The 15,838-nt window shown below is 45.4% G+C and overlaps 1 protein-coding gene across 11 annotated transcripts in view; it reads right to left on the reverse strand.

Annotated features, from left to right (window-relative positions):
- The window catches only part of TEAD1 (TEA domain transcription factor 1), a 270,375-nt gene that overhangs the window by 52,977 nt on the left and 201,560 nt on the right, over positions 1–15,838 (reverse strand). For 7 of the 11 annotated variants that reach the window (XM_021675161.2, XM_012456635.3, XM_012456633.3 and 4 more), the window contains 5 exons: positions 12,606–12,617; positions 11,643–11,777; positions 10,456–10,502; positions 9,575–9,636; positions 8,389–8,513 (listed from right to left, as the gene is read on the reverse strand). In XM_021675161.2, coding sequence (XP_021530836.1) covers positions 8,389–8,513; positions 9,575–9,636; positions 10,456–10,502; positions 11,643–11,777; positions 12,606–12,617 — 381 coding nt within the window. The remainder of the gene's footprint in view (positions 1–8,388; positions 8,514–9,574; positions 9,637–10,455; positions 10,503–11,642; positions 11,778–12,605; positions 12,618–15,838) is intronic. The other 4 variants (XM_012456636.3, XM_064365163.1, XM_064365162.1 and 1 more) reach the window with 1 other exon arrangement.

Raw genomic sequence — 15,838 nt, forward strand, 5'->3', positions numbered from 1 at the left:
TGTCCTGGAGCCCAAATCCATCTGTGAATGGAGAATCATCCCTGCCCTTCCCTTTTCCCCAGATAATGGGGTAAGTGTCATTTTCTCATCCACTGTGAAATTCAGACAAAGTTCAAATAGTCAACCCTGCCATCTATTAACCAGGTCCGAGATGACGTTACTTAAAGTCTCTGAGCTTTCCTGTCTCCAATACGTATTTCAACAAGCTTATTTTGAGAATGAAAGCCAAAAGCATTATCACCAAGCCAGTTCTTAGCAATCCTGCTTCCTCCTCTGTTACAGGACTCTTCAAATTTCATCAGCATCCTTGGTCTCAAATACCCAGTCATTACCATTTATCTCTTCTTCTCACAGCTCATTAATCCACAAGGCTTTATAATTTTATCTCCATAACATCTCTCCCCTCTACCATTTTCTCAGCCATGGCCCCTGCCCTGGTTTGGTCCTCATCAGCTACCAGCTGGCCAGCAGTATACTTTCCTCAAGCCCCTGCTCTCACCTGATGTAGCCATCGTTTTCCTGAAGCATAGATCAGATCACATCCTCTTTTTAAATAGCAGAGTGGGGGGAGAATATATATTCATATTAGACTGTATATGCATTAAAATCACTACAAAGCCTCATCAGAGAGTAGTAACAGTGGTTATCTACTTAGGGGTAGGTTAGGAATGAGAAGGAAAGGACGTCTCCCTTCCATTCTCTTATGCTTGGAGATTTTTTTGACTACATAAATTTACTACCTATAGGAAAAGTTTAATTAATTTTAAAAATTAATTGAGGCTGTGCATGGTGGTTCACACCTGTAATCCCAGCACTTTGAGAGGCTGAGGCAGGCAGATTAGGAGGTCAGGAGTTCGAGACCAGCCTGACCAATATGACAAAACCTTGTCTCTACTAAAAATACAAAAATTAGCTGGGTATGGTGGCACACACCTGTAATCCCAGCTACTTGGGAGGCTGAGGCAGAAGAACTATTTGAACCCAGGAGGTGGAGGTTGCAGCGAGCCAAGGTTGCGCCACTGCACTCCAGCCTGGGTGTCAGAGCAAGGCTCCGCCTCAAAAAAAAAAAAATGTAACTGAAAAATACTCTGACTCCTGTCTGAATTTCAATAGAGTCCAAAGCACCTGATAAGCACATTCTCCCAAGCTTGATCCCTGTCTAGGTCTCTGGCTCAATTTCCTTTCACATTACTATTAGACATTCAGGTTCAGAAGCATTTGTGGATTGCTCAGTATGTTCAGGGATATTACTAACTGTAATTATTACAGTGAGAGTGGCAGCGATTCTGTTATGCCCACTTAACAGACAGGAAACTGAGGCTGAGCTGTGAAGTAATTTGTCACAAATCTCACACAGCTGCTAAGAATTCTGACATCAGTCACCTCTTTGCTGCCACTAGAGCATGATGGAAGACAGGCTCTAAAGCAGAGGTCCCCAACCTTTTTGGCACCAGAGACTGGTTTTGTGGAAGACAATTTTTCCATGGGTTGGAAAAGGAACTCAGAGGAAACCCAGAGTAACCACCTACCCAATGTGGAAGGCCCTCAGAGGTCTGGCCTTGCTTGGGGAGCTGCTGCTTTGCAGGCAGGTGTTTTTAATTTTTTTTTTTTTTTTTTTTGGAGACAGAGTCTCACTCTGTCACCAGGCACCAGGCTGGAGTGCAGTGGTGCAATCTCAGCTCACTGCAACCTCTGCCTCCTGGGTTCAAGCAATTCTCCTGCCTCAGCCTCCCGAGCAGCTGGGACTACAGGCGCACGCCACCATGCCCAGCTAATTTTTGTATTTTTAGTAGAGATGGGGTTTTACCATGTTGGCCAGGATGGTCTCAATCTCTTGACCTCATGATCCGCCCACCTTGGCCTCCCAAAGTTCTGGGATTACAGGCATGAGCCACCGTGCCCAGCCTTAACTTCTGAACTTTGTCTTTGTTTCTTCAAAAGTATGGTGACGTGGTTAAGAATACAGAGTGGTGCTAAACCCTGGCACAGTCACCGCTCTTGGAAGTGGATCTTGATAACTTTAATGATTCTGAGCCACAGTTCTTTTACTTATAGACTGGACATAATGCTCAGCATACTATGCTTACAACAGCTTGTAAGTGCTAGTGATGATTATTATTGACATAATACATAAATAAGTTTCTTGGCTGGGCATGGTGGCTTACACCTGTAATCCCAGCACTTTGGGAGGCCAAGGCGGGTGGATCGCTTGAGCCCAAGAGTTCAAGACCAGCTTGGGTAACATGGTGAAACCCCATTTCGACTAAAAATACAGAAATCAGCTGGGCGTCGTGGCGCATGCCTATAGTTCCAGCTACTTAGGAGGCTGAGATGGGACAATCCCTTCAGCCTGGGAGGTCGAAGCTGCAGTGAGCTGTGATTGTGCCACTACATTCCAGCCTGGGCGATGGAGTGAAACCATCTCAATTAAAAAAACAAAATAAAAAAAAAAATGAGTTTCATACGCTGAACAAACGTGTGCCTTCGCTGATCGGGTTTGTTCCTGGACTGTATTACAGAACTTTTTTTTCTGCGAGGCAGTGAGTGTTTCCTCAAAATCTAAAGAGAACAATCTCTTTGCCTCTTTCTCCACCCTCAACTCTTCCCTCCTCTGGTTGTGCAACTCCTGCCTAAGTAAATCCTTTCTGCGCTCTCTTCCTGCCTCCTGCTCACTGTGGCATCCAGACCACAACAGGCATGAGACACAGAGCTTGGTGCCCGGGGAATCTGAGCAGGCAGAGGTTTGCCAGCTGCTGTCCTGTGGGGGGCTGGAGGAACCCGCTGTGCCCCAGAAGTGAGGTGGAGGAATCACTCCAGGCTTTATCAGGAAAACCACTCCCTGTGTACTCACAGGATTCAGCTGACAGCTCTCCCATGCTGGATTTTAATCTGCCTAACTTAACCTACAGAAACTGGGCCCTGATTTCAGGGAGGCCCCTTTTAAATAGCCCACCCTAGGTGGAGGATCCCACACTTAACACTTGAGGTCCTTTGATATGCAACACTGAAATCATGTAGAAAGTGTATTTCCAACTCAAATAGTCTTTGTTTTTTACACTCTTCCTTCCTTTCTTCACCCTCTGCTGTTTTTCTTTTAGCTTCTAGTAGAGCCAAAGGTAACAGAGGGACTGACTCGCTGGTTCTCCACCAACATAAACAAACCACCACCAACTTGGGGAAGCTGCCGTCTGGTTTACAGACGACGCAGAGCCAGCAGGGGGCGATCATCCCCCTAATTATTCTCCCATTAGCTCCTTATAGCCTTGGGCTACAAAAACAGACCACTCATCAGATACAAATGGACCTTAGAGGCTTTTGGTCACAATCTCAGGATGTGGAGTCAACAGACCTGGATCTGAATCCTATTTCCCATGTCAGTTGGCTGTCTAACTCCAGGCAAGCTACTTCACAGGGACTACATAAGATAATGCATAGTGTTGGCACACAGAAAATATTTAAATGTTGGCCATCACTACTGCTAGGAGTTGCAGGCTTGTGAAGAAGTCTTCAGTGGTGGCAAGGGTGACCTATGTGGTGAGCCAACAAGTAAATTTCATAAAATGCTGGTTCTAAGGCCACTCTAGACTGAGGAGGAGACAAACTAAGGTTCTTTTCTTGGCTTTGTTGCTACTAAAGTATGCAATCATGTCTTTTTTTTTTTTTTTTTTTTTTTTTGAGACGGAATTTCACTCGCCACCCAGGCTAGAGTGCAGTGGTGTGATCTTGGCTCACTGCAACCTCCACCTTTTGGGTTCAAGCTCTTTCTTCCACCTCAGCCTCTCGAGTAGCTGAGATTACAGGTGCCCACCATCATGCTTAGCTAATCTTTGTATTTTTAGTAGAGACAGGTTTCATCATGTTGGCCAGGCTGGTCTTGAACTCCTGACCTCAAGTGATATGCCTGCCTTGACCTCCCAAAGTGCTAGGATTACAGGCATGAGCCACCGCACCCAGCCAGCAATCGTGTCTTACCCTCTCTTAGGAGATGTTACAGACAGGCTAGAGTGCAAAACTGGCTATTGTAAGGGAGCAATCTCTCCAAGCCTCTTCTGTAGAAGGCAATAGAATGACTTACCTCACGGAGCTCAATAAAGATGAAAGAAGTCACTAATGACAAATAGCATGGAACCTGGCTACATCATTTCTTTTTCTGCCAGCACTACCTAGAAGTTTTCTTCTCTACTAAAAAATATTTTATAATCCCTTGAGTCTAATGAGCCTAAGCCATTACAAAGAAGTAGGGGGAAACATATGTACATGTCCGTCTGTAACAAAGATCTAAAGAATCCAAATGCAAAATTTAACTTGTTTAGGGTCCTTTAATTATTGGTCACTTTGTTTGCTTCCTTATCAAATTAATGTGTTTAATGTTTGATGTTCAATTTTAAGTACTGTATACCCAAATTTGCTAAAATGTATCAGCTGAGTTTTACATGGCCTTCATGTTTCTTTTGTTGGAACAAAAATATAGCAAAATTAAAGTCTGAGAAGTCACAAAAAAAATCTAAGAGTCAAAAAAACTATCTACAAGATACAAATTTTTCAGTGTAACCTTAGCCCTGAAGTACCATTATACCCTGACTGTAATAGCACATTATGTTTGTCCAATAAAGTACACAGTATATAACTTGAGAGGCTGGTACTTAAGATACTATCAAACGCTTTAAATATTTTTGTTAATTCTCCATCCTTTCAACAGGTCAGCCACCACTTTTCCCCTCTAGCACAAGAACCAACCTTCAGGCCTTCACATGTCCACTGAAATCAAATATAAATCCTATTCACAATCTGCCACATTCATTTGCATACATTAAACCATTTGTGTTCAACTGCAAAATGAGTGTAACATAGGAATCTCAGAAGCAACACCAACATAGTGACTGAAGTAAAGCAATATAATCTCACAGCAGTGATAGAGCTTTGGTTGGTAATGTCCAATGCACATCACTTAGTATTGTAATACAAGCCAGAAACGTCAACATATCTATTGGGGATATTATTATTTTCTGCAATTATACAATTTTAATCCAAAAAGCAAGTAACTCTCCATTGGGAAAAAGGTTGGGGCATGGCGGTCCATGCCTGCAGTCTCAGCTACTCGAGAGGCTGAGGCACAAGGATCACTTCAGCCCAGGAGTTTGAGGCCAGCCTGGGCAACATAGAAAGACCCCATCTCAAAAAAAAAAAAAAAAAAAAGCAGTTGTGACAAAGGACCATTATTCCACATAAGCAGTTAGCATCTTCAGACATACTGGGTATTTATTTGCTTGGGTAGTTCTTGCTTGTGTTCTCCACCTGAGTGTGGGCTCCATAAGAGTAAGAACTTTGTTTTGTTCATTGCTGATTCCTAACACCTGAAACAGTGGTAGGTGCTCAAAAAGTACTTGTTAAATAAATTCTAATTTCTCCCAATTCATATCCCCTAAAATATAATGATTTTTCTCAAAGGGCCCAAGGGTGTTACACCAGGCCTTCCTTTCATTTCAGGGCCTTTTAAGTCACGTGTTGGAGTCTATGTAAGTAAAGCTTTTTTATTAACAATAGCAGGCAAGACCCACTTTACCCACTCAGATTATTATGTGTATCCTGAACGTATCTGAAACATGTATCTCTGGCCTCTACTCTGGGGACTTAATGGGCCCTGACTTTCCAAAAATAGCCACGGGTTTAATACACCGCCACATACACTTCAGCTTCATCACCTCTGGAATCTTCTGCTCCCTTATTCTCTCCCTGTACAATCTTCCATCTCTCAGCTTAAGGGCTACTTCCTCAAGGCAGCTTGCCTTGTTTCCTGTCACTCACAGCATCCAATATTCTTTCTTCCTAGAAGCCATGGCACTTTGCAATGATCTCTCAGATAATCATCTGTTTCACATCTCTACTAGGTATTATACTCCCCAGGGGTCGAGGCTGTGTCCGTCTGGGCAGCGATGTGCCCCTCTCCTGTGCGGCTTCTTGCATGTGCAGGTGCACATAAATGTCTGCAGAATGATCTGAATGACTCAAAATGTTTAGCCCAGCAAATAACAACAACAGAAAGAGGCAATCAAGCCTTCTGGGCCTGAAGAGGTCCATAACTGGAGAGCACAGTAACAACAGGGAGATACCACAGTATTTTTATTTCTTTTAAAAAAGAGGATCTTTATAAAATATTCCATGGTCTTTTAACCACAGAAGCAAAAATCACGTGGGGACTTCTGCCTCCCAGTGCCTTGGAGTTGTTTCCTAAAAAAACAATCATATGCAAAGAGAAATTTGCTCACATAGGGGATAGACTGAAAAGACAGTTCAAGAGACCTTCAAAATCTGGAGGTGGTCTTCTACGGCAGTGAAAAGAGTCCACTGTAATACAAGATTTGGGCTCCTGGTTCCCTCTGTTTACTGACTAGGTATCTTGACTAAGTCATTCAGTATGTCTGGGCCTCCGTTTCTTAATCTGTAAAATGGGGAAAACAGAACCTATCTGACGAGGCACTATGAGGACAGAATAAAATACTAAACGACAAAGTACTCTGTAAACAATGAAGTGTCATACAAACACGAGTTACAAGAGGCAGAAGTAGTATCCAGGCCAAAGTTCAGCCTTCAACCAAAGAACTCTGTATGCTTCCCACAAAGAACCAGCGGCAGAGAATCATGCAGGGCATCTTTCAGGTTGTCCCGATGCCTCCCACCTCTATGGATTTCACCCTCACTACCACTCTCCCTGTGAACACTGAGCTGCTTGGGAGGAGTCATCCAGTTGCCTTTTCTTCTCTTTCCTGGTCTCAATAGCCCCATTTTCTTGTACCTGTCCTGATGCACCCAATTTATATCTCTTCCCTCACTTTTTCCCCCTAATTTGGAAGAAGCTGTGTTTTTCCATCAGCTCCCAAAGTTCACGATTGTGGATCAAGACATCAGTGGGCCACACATGGGTTCCTGTCTCCACTGGTGATGGCTGGTCAAGCCTCTGCCCCACGGGAGGCCTTCCCTCAAGCTGAAGTGCAAATACTCGCGTGAGAGGTCACCTCCAATTGCTCAGTATCTCAGTTGTCTACCACAGACTCTGAAGTCATTCCTGACACTTTCTCCTGATAACAGAAATGACAGCAAGGCAGGCAGCACACAGAGAGCACGGGACTTATGAGATGGGAAGGATGGGGTGAGATAGACAATGTGGCAAGAGTTGGTGAGAATCTCAGAGACAAACTAAGGATTCCTTCAGTTTCTGCCTTGGGCTCACCCACACACAGATGCAACGCTCATACTCACAGCCAAGGAGTGGGTGTGAAGAAAGGGTACGGGGCTTGTTGGGCAGGAAAGAAGGGAGGATCACATATGTATGGGAAATGCCTGGCTGAGAAACAATGGGACGATGGGTACAAGATGGGGTGGGGGAGATGGGAAAAAAGAAAGTGACAAATAGAGTCCAGATGCCAATGTTACTGGTATTTATGATATTATAATGCACTGCACTCTATGGCAAACTGTTAAAGTACCATTTTGTTACTTCTTTTTGTTTGTTTAAGATAGAATCTTGCTCTGTTGCCAGGCTGGAGTGCAGTGGCACAATCTTGGCTCACTGCAACCTCCTCCTCCTGGGTTCAAGAGATTCTCCTCCCTCAGCCTCTCGAGTAGCTGGGACTACAGGCATGCAGCCACCATGCCCAGCTCATTTTTGTAGTTTTATTAGAGACAGGGTTTCACCATGTTGGCCAGGATGGTCTCGATCTCTTGACCTTGTGATCTGCCTGCCTCAGCCTCCCCAAGTGTTGGGATCACAGGCATGAGCCACTGCACCCAGACACTTCTTCTTAAGAAAAGAACAACTTGCTATCGTGAGAAACAGAGTTGGAAAAACAGTATGGAATAAGAGCTAAATGTTTAGGTTTTAGAGTTTTCAGGACCTGAGCTTAAATCTGAATACGTCAGAGGTTAACTGTGTGACTTTGGGAAAGTTACTTACCCTCTCTGTTTCCTCATCTGTCAGTCAGTACCTAGCCTCCTAGGGTTTTATGAGGATGGATTGTGATCGTATATCTAAATAACTCTGCATGGGACCAGGCATATGGCAAGGCTCAATAAATGTTACTTCTTGTTAAATTTTACAAAGCATAAGAGCTTATAAAGGTCCTTCTCTCTGACTCAAGTATTCCCAAGGCACCTTGGGGTCCAAGGACAGCAACACATCTCCAGCTCTGCTATTTTCTACACATCTGCCAATAGGAATCTCTTTCTACTTAATCAAAAGGCACCTGGCTATTCTTCCCCAGGCCTGTTTTCACAAAGGATATTTGTCAGGCATGGGGCAGGGGACAAGGATGAAAGATGGAGAAGCAAGAAGGTGGACAGTAAAGGCAAAGAAATCCTGGATTCAAGACACATCTCTCCAGGCACACTCACCGAGTCTGGGTCTCGTTGCTGCTCAAGAAAAGCTGAAAATTCCACCAGGCGAAGCTTGGTTGTGCCAATGGAGCGACCTTGCCAGGCAGGGACCGAGGGAGCTGGGGCTGATGCAGGCTCAAAACCTGAAAGACCAATCGTCACCTGTGATGCTGGTCACTCACCTTCCCTTGGGCCTCAGGAAAATATTGGAACAGGGCTCTACAGATGACCCAGAAGGAAAGGCCAACAGCTCCCTCTCCACCAGGTCTGCCAGGGAGAACTCAGGTGATGATAGATGCTGGCTGAGGAACCCAGAGATGCTGAACAGTCAGATGAACACAAAGCATGTGTTCCTCATTAAGCCAATTTCAGCTAAGGTTAAAGGCTGCAGCCTGAGGACATCTAACCCTGGACCAACGAGTCTACCTGGGGACCAAGTCAAGAATGACTAGACAGTGAGAAGTGAATGCTTCCAAAGACTTCCTGTGAGACTCAGATGTGCCACACACTTCTTGTTGTTTGTCCATCTTCCTTAAGACTGTGGTCACTAGCACTATAGAATATTCTCTCTGAATGCTGCGTAACACTGGGGCAGAGGGCAATATGTGAAAGCATTTTCAGTTTGGGGAATCCATAAGGGAGAGCAGTGACTTTTATACCGTATACCTCGAGCAGTGCAACAGAGTTAATTCTACATGCACATGTGGGGACTGGGGGTGAACTTTGTGGGTAAGGAGACAGGCAGGCTGGAGAGATTCATGTTTCCCACTTTGAGCTTCCATGTACTCTCTATTTTAAAGAAAGGTAGCAGGACTGAAATCTACTTATCCAAGAAAGGGTGAATGAAACCCTATCTGCCTTCAAGACTTGGACTGCCTAATTAGGCCAGTTTATATTGAGGAAGGTGCTACAGCAACTTCTCCTTCTGAGGATAATCCAGCATCTTCAGTGAAAGTGATGAGGCTTCCTGTTTCTTAAACAAACCATCTGAAATGCTCTTGGGAGATGACTGAAGGGAATCAGGACCTGGCAGGGGTTACCCTGTGGCCCTCCTGAGCTCTAGGCAACCCAGGATCCAGCAAATCAGGGGCAATGTGCAGCTGTGGCAAAGCTGAGCATCTCTTGACCCTGGTAACAAAGTGCCAGACCTAGCTGTCAGCTGGGTAGGGCTGTGCTCCCAAGAGGGAGTTTCAGGGAGACTCACCTGGAATGGGGGCTGTGACCGCTGGCTGGATGGGGTAGGCCTGCTGCACAAAAGGCTTGACACTGGGAACAGAGAAATGGCAGGGAGAGTCAGAGATCACATCTGCAGTAGCGGCTATTACCCAGGTCCCACCATGACCTCCCAGTGGGACGTCCTTCACCACTTCGGTCCCTGCCTACAGGGAGTAGGCACATCCCAGACAGAGGCAATTGTTCCATCAACTGAGAGGGGCCAGCAGCCTGCTAGGAATCAAACCACCAAGCCTCATGCCAGTTCAATGGGATGCACTGGAAAGAGCCTGAATTCCATGTGTTGTGACATATGGCTTTGAACCTCTGAGGTCAAGCAGTCACCTCTTCTAGGCAAAGTTTGGGACATGCTTCAGGATCTGCTTCTCTAGGCGAAATAGTGTAAGGTTTTTTTTTGTTTTTTACAGCATACAGGCACGATTTCCTTTCTTTGATCCTGAAATTGCCTTTATTTTCCAATTTACCGAGCTTTTTTCTCTTGCCCCCAAGGGATCTAGTAGGATTTTTCTCCTAGCCACCCTACTACAGAACAAGCCAGCATGAAATGGGCTTCAGGATCACCTGTGCTGCCCTCAGGCAGGGAAGACCACAGCTCAGCCTTCAATACCATGAAGGAAGAAAGGTCCACTTCTTGCTTCCAGCAGGATGACTGCTAATACTTAAGGTGGGAGTGAGGTGATTCTACCTCTCCCAGATCTGAAAAGTCAGTTTCTTTCCTGCTAGAGGCCTCAGTAGACAATGAATGCTTTTGGGACCTCGGCATAATGCTCCTTTGTCTTCCAGGCGCTGAGACAGTACGGTCAGGCTGGGACCAGCCCCTATTTTTCAGTGCCCACCCCTCCTCAGACTTACTCTTGTGAGGATCCTGGCTGCCCTGTTTGTATCATTCCCGGCCAGAACTGGAAAGCAAAATGCAAAGGACTCAGAATTAAGAGTTTACTTCAAAGCATAGTTCAGGATGCCTAGGCATCACAACCCCTACTAAAAGACAGCAGGTTCGATCACCCAACAGAATCGGCTTCCCTGAGTGCAAATGCAGTCACCACTTGCACAAGACCAGAACCTATATCCTTGGACTGGCAATCCAGAGCTCCCCTTAGCACCTCCTTCCTGAAAATCCCCCCAAGGGCGGGGCAGGCAGCAGCTCCTCAGTGTTCTCCTTACACCTAAGCAAAGATTTGGGTGTGCTGCAGGGGGCTTGCAAATATTTTAACTGACTGATTTATCCATGCACCTCCCTCCATTTTGAAATGTTCCCTGCATGATATTCTGCTTCAATAGCACTGAAGGCCCAGCAAAGCAGAGGACAAAGCTTGAACAAAGCCAGGAGCTCCAAGAGGCAATGAAGGCAGCTTCTCTGTGGTGACCTTCCCTGTGTGCTTGGGGTGCCAGCTGGAGAGGCAGCATGACATAGAGGAGGGAAAGAGCAGTCTCTGGCTGATTCTTGACATCACTATCCAGTCCACTATAATGTCAGCTTTCCAAATGCTTGTTTTGCTATTGAATAATCTCAGCTTTTTCATGTGTAAAATGGCAGTGACAGGAAGCGTTTAAGATGACCTGGAGAATTAAATTAGATTATAACATAATGCTTCTCAGCCTTTGGTAGGTGTCAAAATGTAAATGTTAATAGAATACCTTGTCCCTTTAGGGGTTGGTTGCCCCTGAAGACAGAGGGACCGAGACCAAGGGCCAGGAAAAAGGTAGAGAGAGAAGAGGCCAGCCCAACCCAGAAAGGCACGTTTAATCCCATGTCTTCAGACACTCAGCATTCCTTCCTCTTCTTTCTCCCTCTTTTTTTCTTTTCTTCTCCTTTTCCTCTTTCTCCCTTCCTCCTTCTTCCTCTCTGTCTCTAGCTATCTGCCTCCCTTCCCTCCTTGCTTTCACCACTTTAGAACCAGTTAGCAGTTCACAGGGTAGTCTTTGCCCTCTCACACTCCTGACCCACATGACAAGAGGTGGAGGTGGGAGGCTTAACACTGGCCCATGCCAACCCCAATCCCAGCAGCTGTCGTTACTGGACTGAGCTCATGACTTACCCCCGGCGCCCCTGGGAAGGTCGGGCGTGGAATCCCAGGCAGCCCCAGCTTGTTGTGAATGGCAGTGGCCGAGACGATCTGGGCTGAGGACATGGCCGCCATGTGCTGCAGGGCCTTATCCTTTGCAGTCTGATCCTTGAAGGTGACAGTGACACACCAACTTAATACATACCGCATGGCTACCACGTAGGTTACACAGGCACAGCCACAAGCACATGGACTAAAATACAGAGCCACAAAATAGGCCAAAAAAGCAAACATGCATGGATAAATAAAACAGCCAGAAGGCTAAACCACACTCAACCTACCGTACCTCTGAACATTTAATGGGAAAACCCAACGGGGCAAGGCTTTTTCTCTCCTTTGAAGGGATTATTAAATCCATTTTCCAACAGAATGTGAAGCCTCTCAGAAGAGTGGACAATGTATTTATTTATTTAGTTTTTCAGCTTCCAGAAGGAGATTTTTCCAATTACTTTAAATATTTAAGGAAGAAAAAAAATACAGGCCCTGCTTTTAAGCAAATTGATGGGAGGAGGGGTGACGAAGAGATGCAGCTGCGGACTGGAGTAGGACCATCCACAGAGCTCGAGGAGCCCTATCTGTGTGTGCTGACTGTCACAGGGCCATGGTCCCAGGAGCTGCTGAGATCATGCAAGGCCTGAAAGCCCTGGCAAACACCTGGCTGGAGAGGCTCAGAAGTAGTGGGGGGTGGGGGTAACAGGGCCAAGCAGCATGCTGGCGGGGCGGGCACATGCTTTCTCAGGTACCCCCGCCATGGGGCTAATGCTATGTGGGTTCGTACTAAAGCCAGAAGCCTAGGGGATGCTACAGGTACGTGATTTCTCCTTTTCCTAAACAGGTCTTTTCTAGGAAAGCCAAGGCTAATAACACAAAGCTAGCCAAAAAAGTCTGCCAAGCACAGCTAAAATACAGAATACTCAGTTTGGTGAAAATACTTACCATGCTTGTTACCTGGATACAATAATAAACAATTTGTTAAAAGAATTGCATACAAAGGTATTTTTTTTATTCTTCGGTTTAAAAATATATATATATATATGTACACAAACATATAATACTTGGGAACAATAAAATGCATAGGGGTGGGGGCCTTTCTCACATTTTAGAAAGAATCGGTGATTCAGATGGCTATCTAGAAAGGCAATGATCAGGAAGCGCATCCAACAACAGCAATAATCAAAAACTACCCCCTATCCTTTACACTGGTTCTGTGGCTTCCCCAGGACAGATGGAGAAATGGTCACCCTCCTGTTGTGAGGCACGGGCAGGGTTTTGAGCTTTGTAGGCATGTAAATGCTCCTGGGTGCCAGTAGAGGGTCTATACTCCAGGCCCAGACACCATCAAAGCAGAAACAAAATGGTGACACCAAAATAAAAAGAGTGCTTTCCACCTCCAGGGAATGTCAAAGGGAGCTTCAGGCTAAGACACCAAGTACCAGCAGAAAGGGTGCTTCAATGCTTACTGATATAACCAAACGTGATGAAAAACACATCAAGGTGTCAAAGGCAAGGCCAAAAGGGTTTTTAAAAAAATCAAAGCCAACAAACAACTACTAGAGGCTTCTAAGAAAGCTCTGTTAGGTGTTCCCAAGGTGCAGACACAACTTTGCCCTATAACTGCCAGGAACACCAAGTGAATTTCCAAAAAGCTTACATTAACCTTTGAAAAAGCACCAATAAATGTTCTCACTCATAGACGGGTGTTGAACAATAAGAACACATGGACACAGGGAGGGGAGCACTATACACGGGGGTCTGTTGGCAGGGAGTGGAGGGGGACAGCGGGGGGTGGGGAGTTGGGGAGAGATAGCATGGGGAGAAATGCCACATATAGGTGAAGGGGAGGAAGGCAGCAAATCACACTGCCACGTATGCACCTATGCAACAATCTTGCATGTTTTTCACATGTACTCCAAAACCTAAAATGCAATAAATAAATAAAAATAAAAATAAAAAAAAAAGAAAAGAAAAGTAGAACAAGAAGAAAAAGGGAAAGGGAAAGGGTCAGGCATGGTGGCTCACACTTATAATGCCAGCACTTTGGGAGGCTGAGGTGGGGGGATCACTTGAACCTAGGAATTTAGACCAGTCTGGGCTACATACAGAGACCCTATCTCTACAAAAAATAAAATTAGCTGGGAGTGGTGGTTCTGTAGTTCTGGCTATTCAAGAGGCTGAGGTGGGAGAATTGTTTGAACTTGGAAGATCAAGGCTGCAGTGAGTTGTGTTCATCAAGCTACTGCACTCAAACGTGGGCAACAGCGCAAGACTCCATCAGAAAGAAAAGAAAAAAGGAGAAAAGGAAGGAAGCAAGGGAGGGAGAGAAAAAGGAAAGGGAACAGGATAAGGGAGGGGAGGAGAAAAAGGAAAAATGAGCCTAACACTTGCTTTTTTTTTTTTTTGAGACGGAGTTTTGTTCTTGTTGCCCAGCCTGGAGCACAGTAGTGCAATCTGGGCTCACCTCAACCTCTGCCTCCCGGCTCAAGCAATTCTCCTGCCTCAACCTCCCGAGTAGCTGAGATTACAGGCATGCGCCACCATGCCCAGCTAATTTTGTATTTTTAGTAGAGACGGGGTTTCTCCATGTTGGTCAGGCTGGTCTCAAACTCCCAACCTCAGGTGATCCACCCGCCTCGGCCTCCCAAAGTGCTGGGATTACAGGCGTGAGCCACCGCGCCCGGCCACATTAATTTTTGTGTCTTATATATGACTGGCTGACTGAAAAACTAAGGAGCCTCAAACAACAGCTTTTCATGAATGCTCAGGGTCATTATGAACATCTGTAATGACACCTGCCATGGCCGAGTGACACTCTGTAAGGACCCTGGAAGTTGGCAGGAATCCTGGGCCTCAACAGAAAGGCCAGGGTGACTCAGAGTGATCCTTTTGCTGCTATCTCCTTCTCCTCAGATGGCATTCTTGGGGTTGAGGCTCTACTTGCTAATGTGTCAAATGCTCTAACCTAAAGCTAGCTTCCTAAGCTAATTTTTTTTTTTGAAAGATTTGAAACATTTCAGATACTGAGGATGCCTGAAAAAAAATCTTGAAGCGGATGGGATTTTATGATAAACTGACAAATTGAGCCCATATATGCAGATCTCAGGGCCTGGCAATACTGTTGGCTATTGCGTCGTTTCACCTGCTCCCCTCTGGTCCATCCCCTCAGAGGGTAGCCCATGAACAGAAACCACGGTCCCAGTCACACGTACTCCATTCCCCGTCAAGAACGCCCTGACATCAATACAGGTCTATTGGTTTCTCTTTGTCTAGTCATTCTGGACTTCAGCCCCAAGCCACTTAACCCCTAATGAGGGGTTACAAACGCTCTCAAGGCAGATTTGTGAAACTGAGATAATGGCACAGGTATGACCACAGGTGCCTTCCTCAGGACAGAATAAGCCTTATAACTTCTCTGGGGCCCGGGCTAGGGGGGTTATAAAATGGCAGCATAGACATCTTGCCTGCCTGCCTGACACATCTGAGTAGTAACTACAAAAGAACCTGTGGGCTTGGCTCCGTGCCAGAAGAACATCGTGGAGCCTCTCACGGACCCGAAGAGTTCCACATTTTTGAAATGCTGCCGACAGAGACAGTTCTGCTTGCCCAAATACAGACTCCGTTTGTGCACACTTGGGTGGGGCGACTCATGAATTTTAAGTCCAAGTCCAAATGGAAATGAGTTCCCTGCATCTCCACATCCCGCTTTATTGAGTTGCTTGAAATAAATCTGAGGTTTATTAAAAATCATTTGAAATCTTCATACAAGTTTGATACTCTTTTTTGAATCAGGGAAATTAGCCAGTGTGGAAAAGAAGAAAAGTTACCTATCTTTGTTGTTTATGTCACACAGCTTCAGAACATGATCTTTTTCTTCTGTTAAACCAAGTAAGGTTTTTGACTCTCATTACCCAGCATTTCACCAGGTACCCAAATGAAAACAAGAGTCCAAGTGCAGGAGAGCAAACCAATTGCTTTTATCGCAGCAACTTGCTCCAAGACTGTAAAAGGTGAACCCACTGGGGTGCCAGGAGACCGGGCTCCAAACCTGCTGCTGCCCGAGATTAACGAGCTGCATTATGTGGAGCAAGTCATTTAATAACCTCTAATTTTCTTTATTTACAAAATAAAAAGTTGCACATTATCATTTAATGTCCTTCTGGTTTTAAAGGTCT

The sequence above is a fragment of the Aotus nancymaae genome, unplaced genomic scaffold, assembly GCF_030222135.1.
Source record: "Aotus nancymaae isolate 86718 unplaced genomic scaffold, 86718_ANA_hifiasm-v0.15.2.pri h1tg000059l, whole genome shotgun sequence".
NCBI lineage: Eukaryota > Metazoa > Chordata > Mammalia > Primates > Aotidae > Aotus > Aotus nancymaae.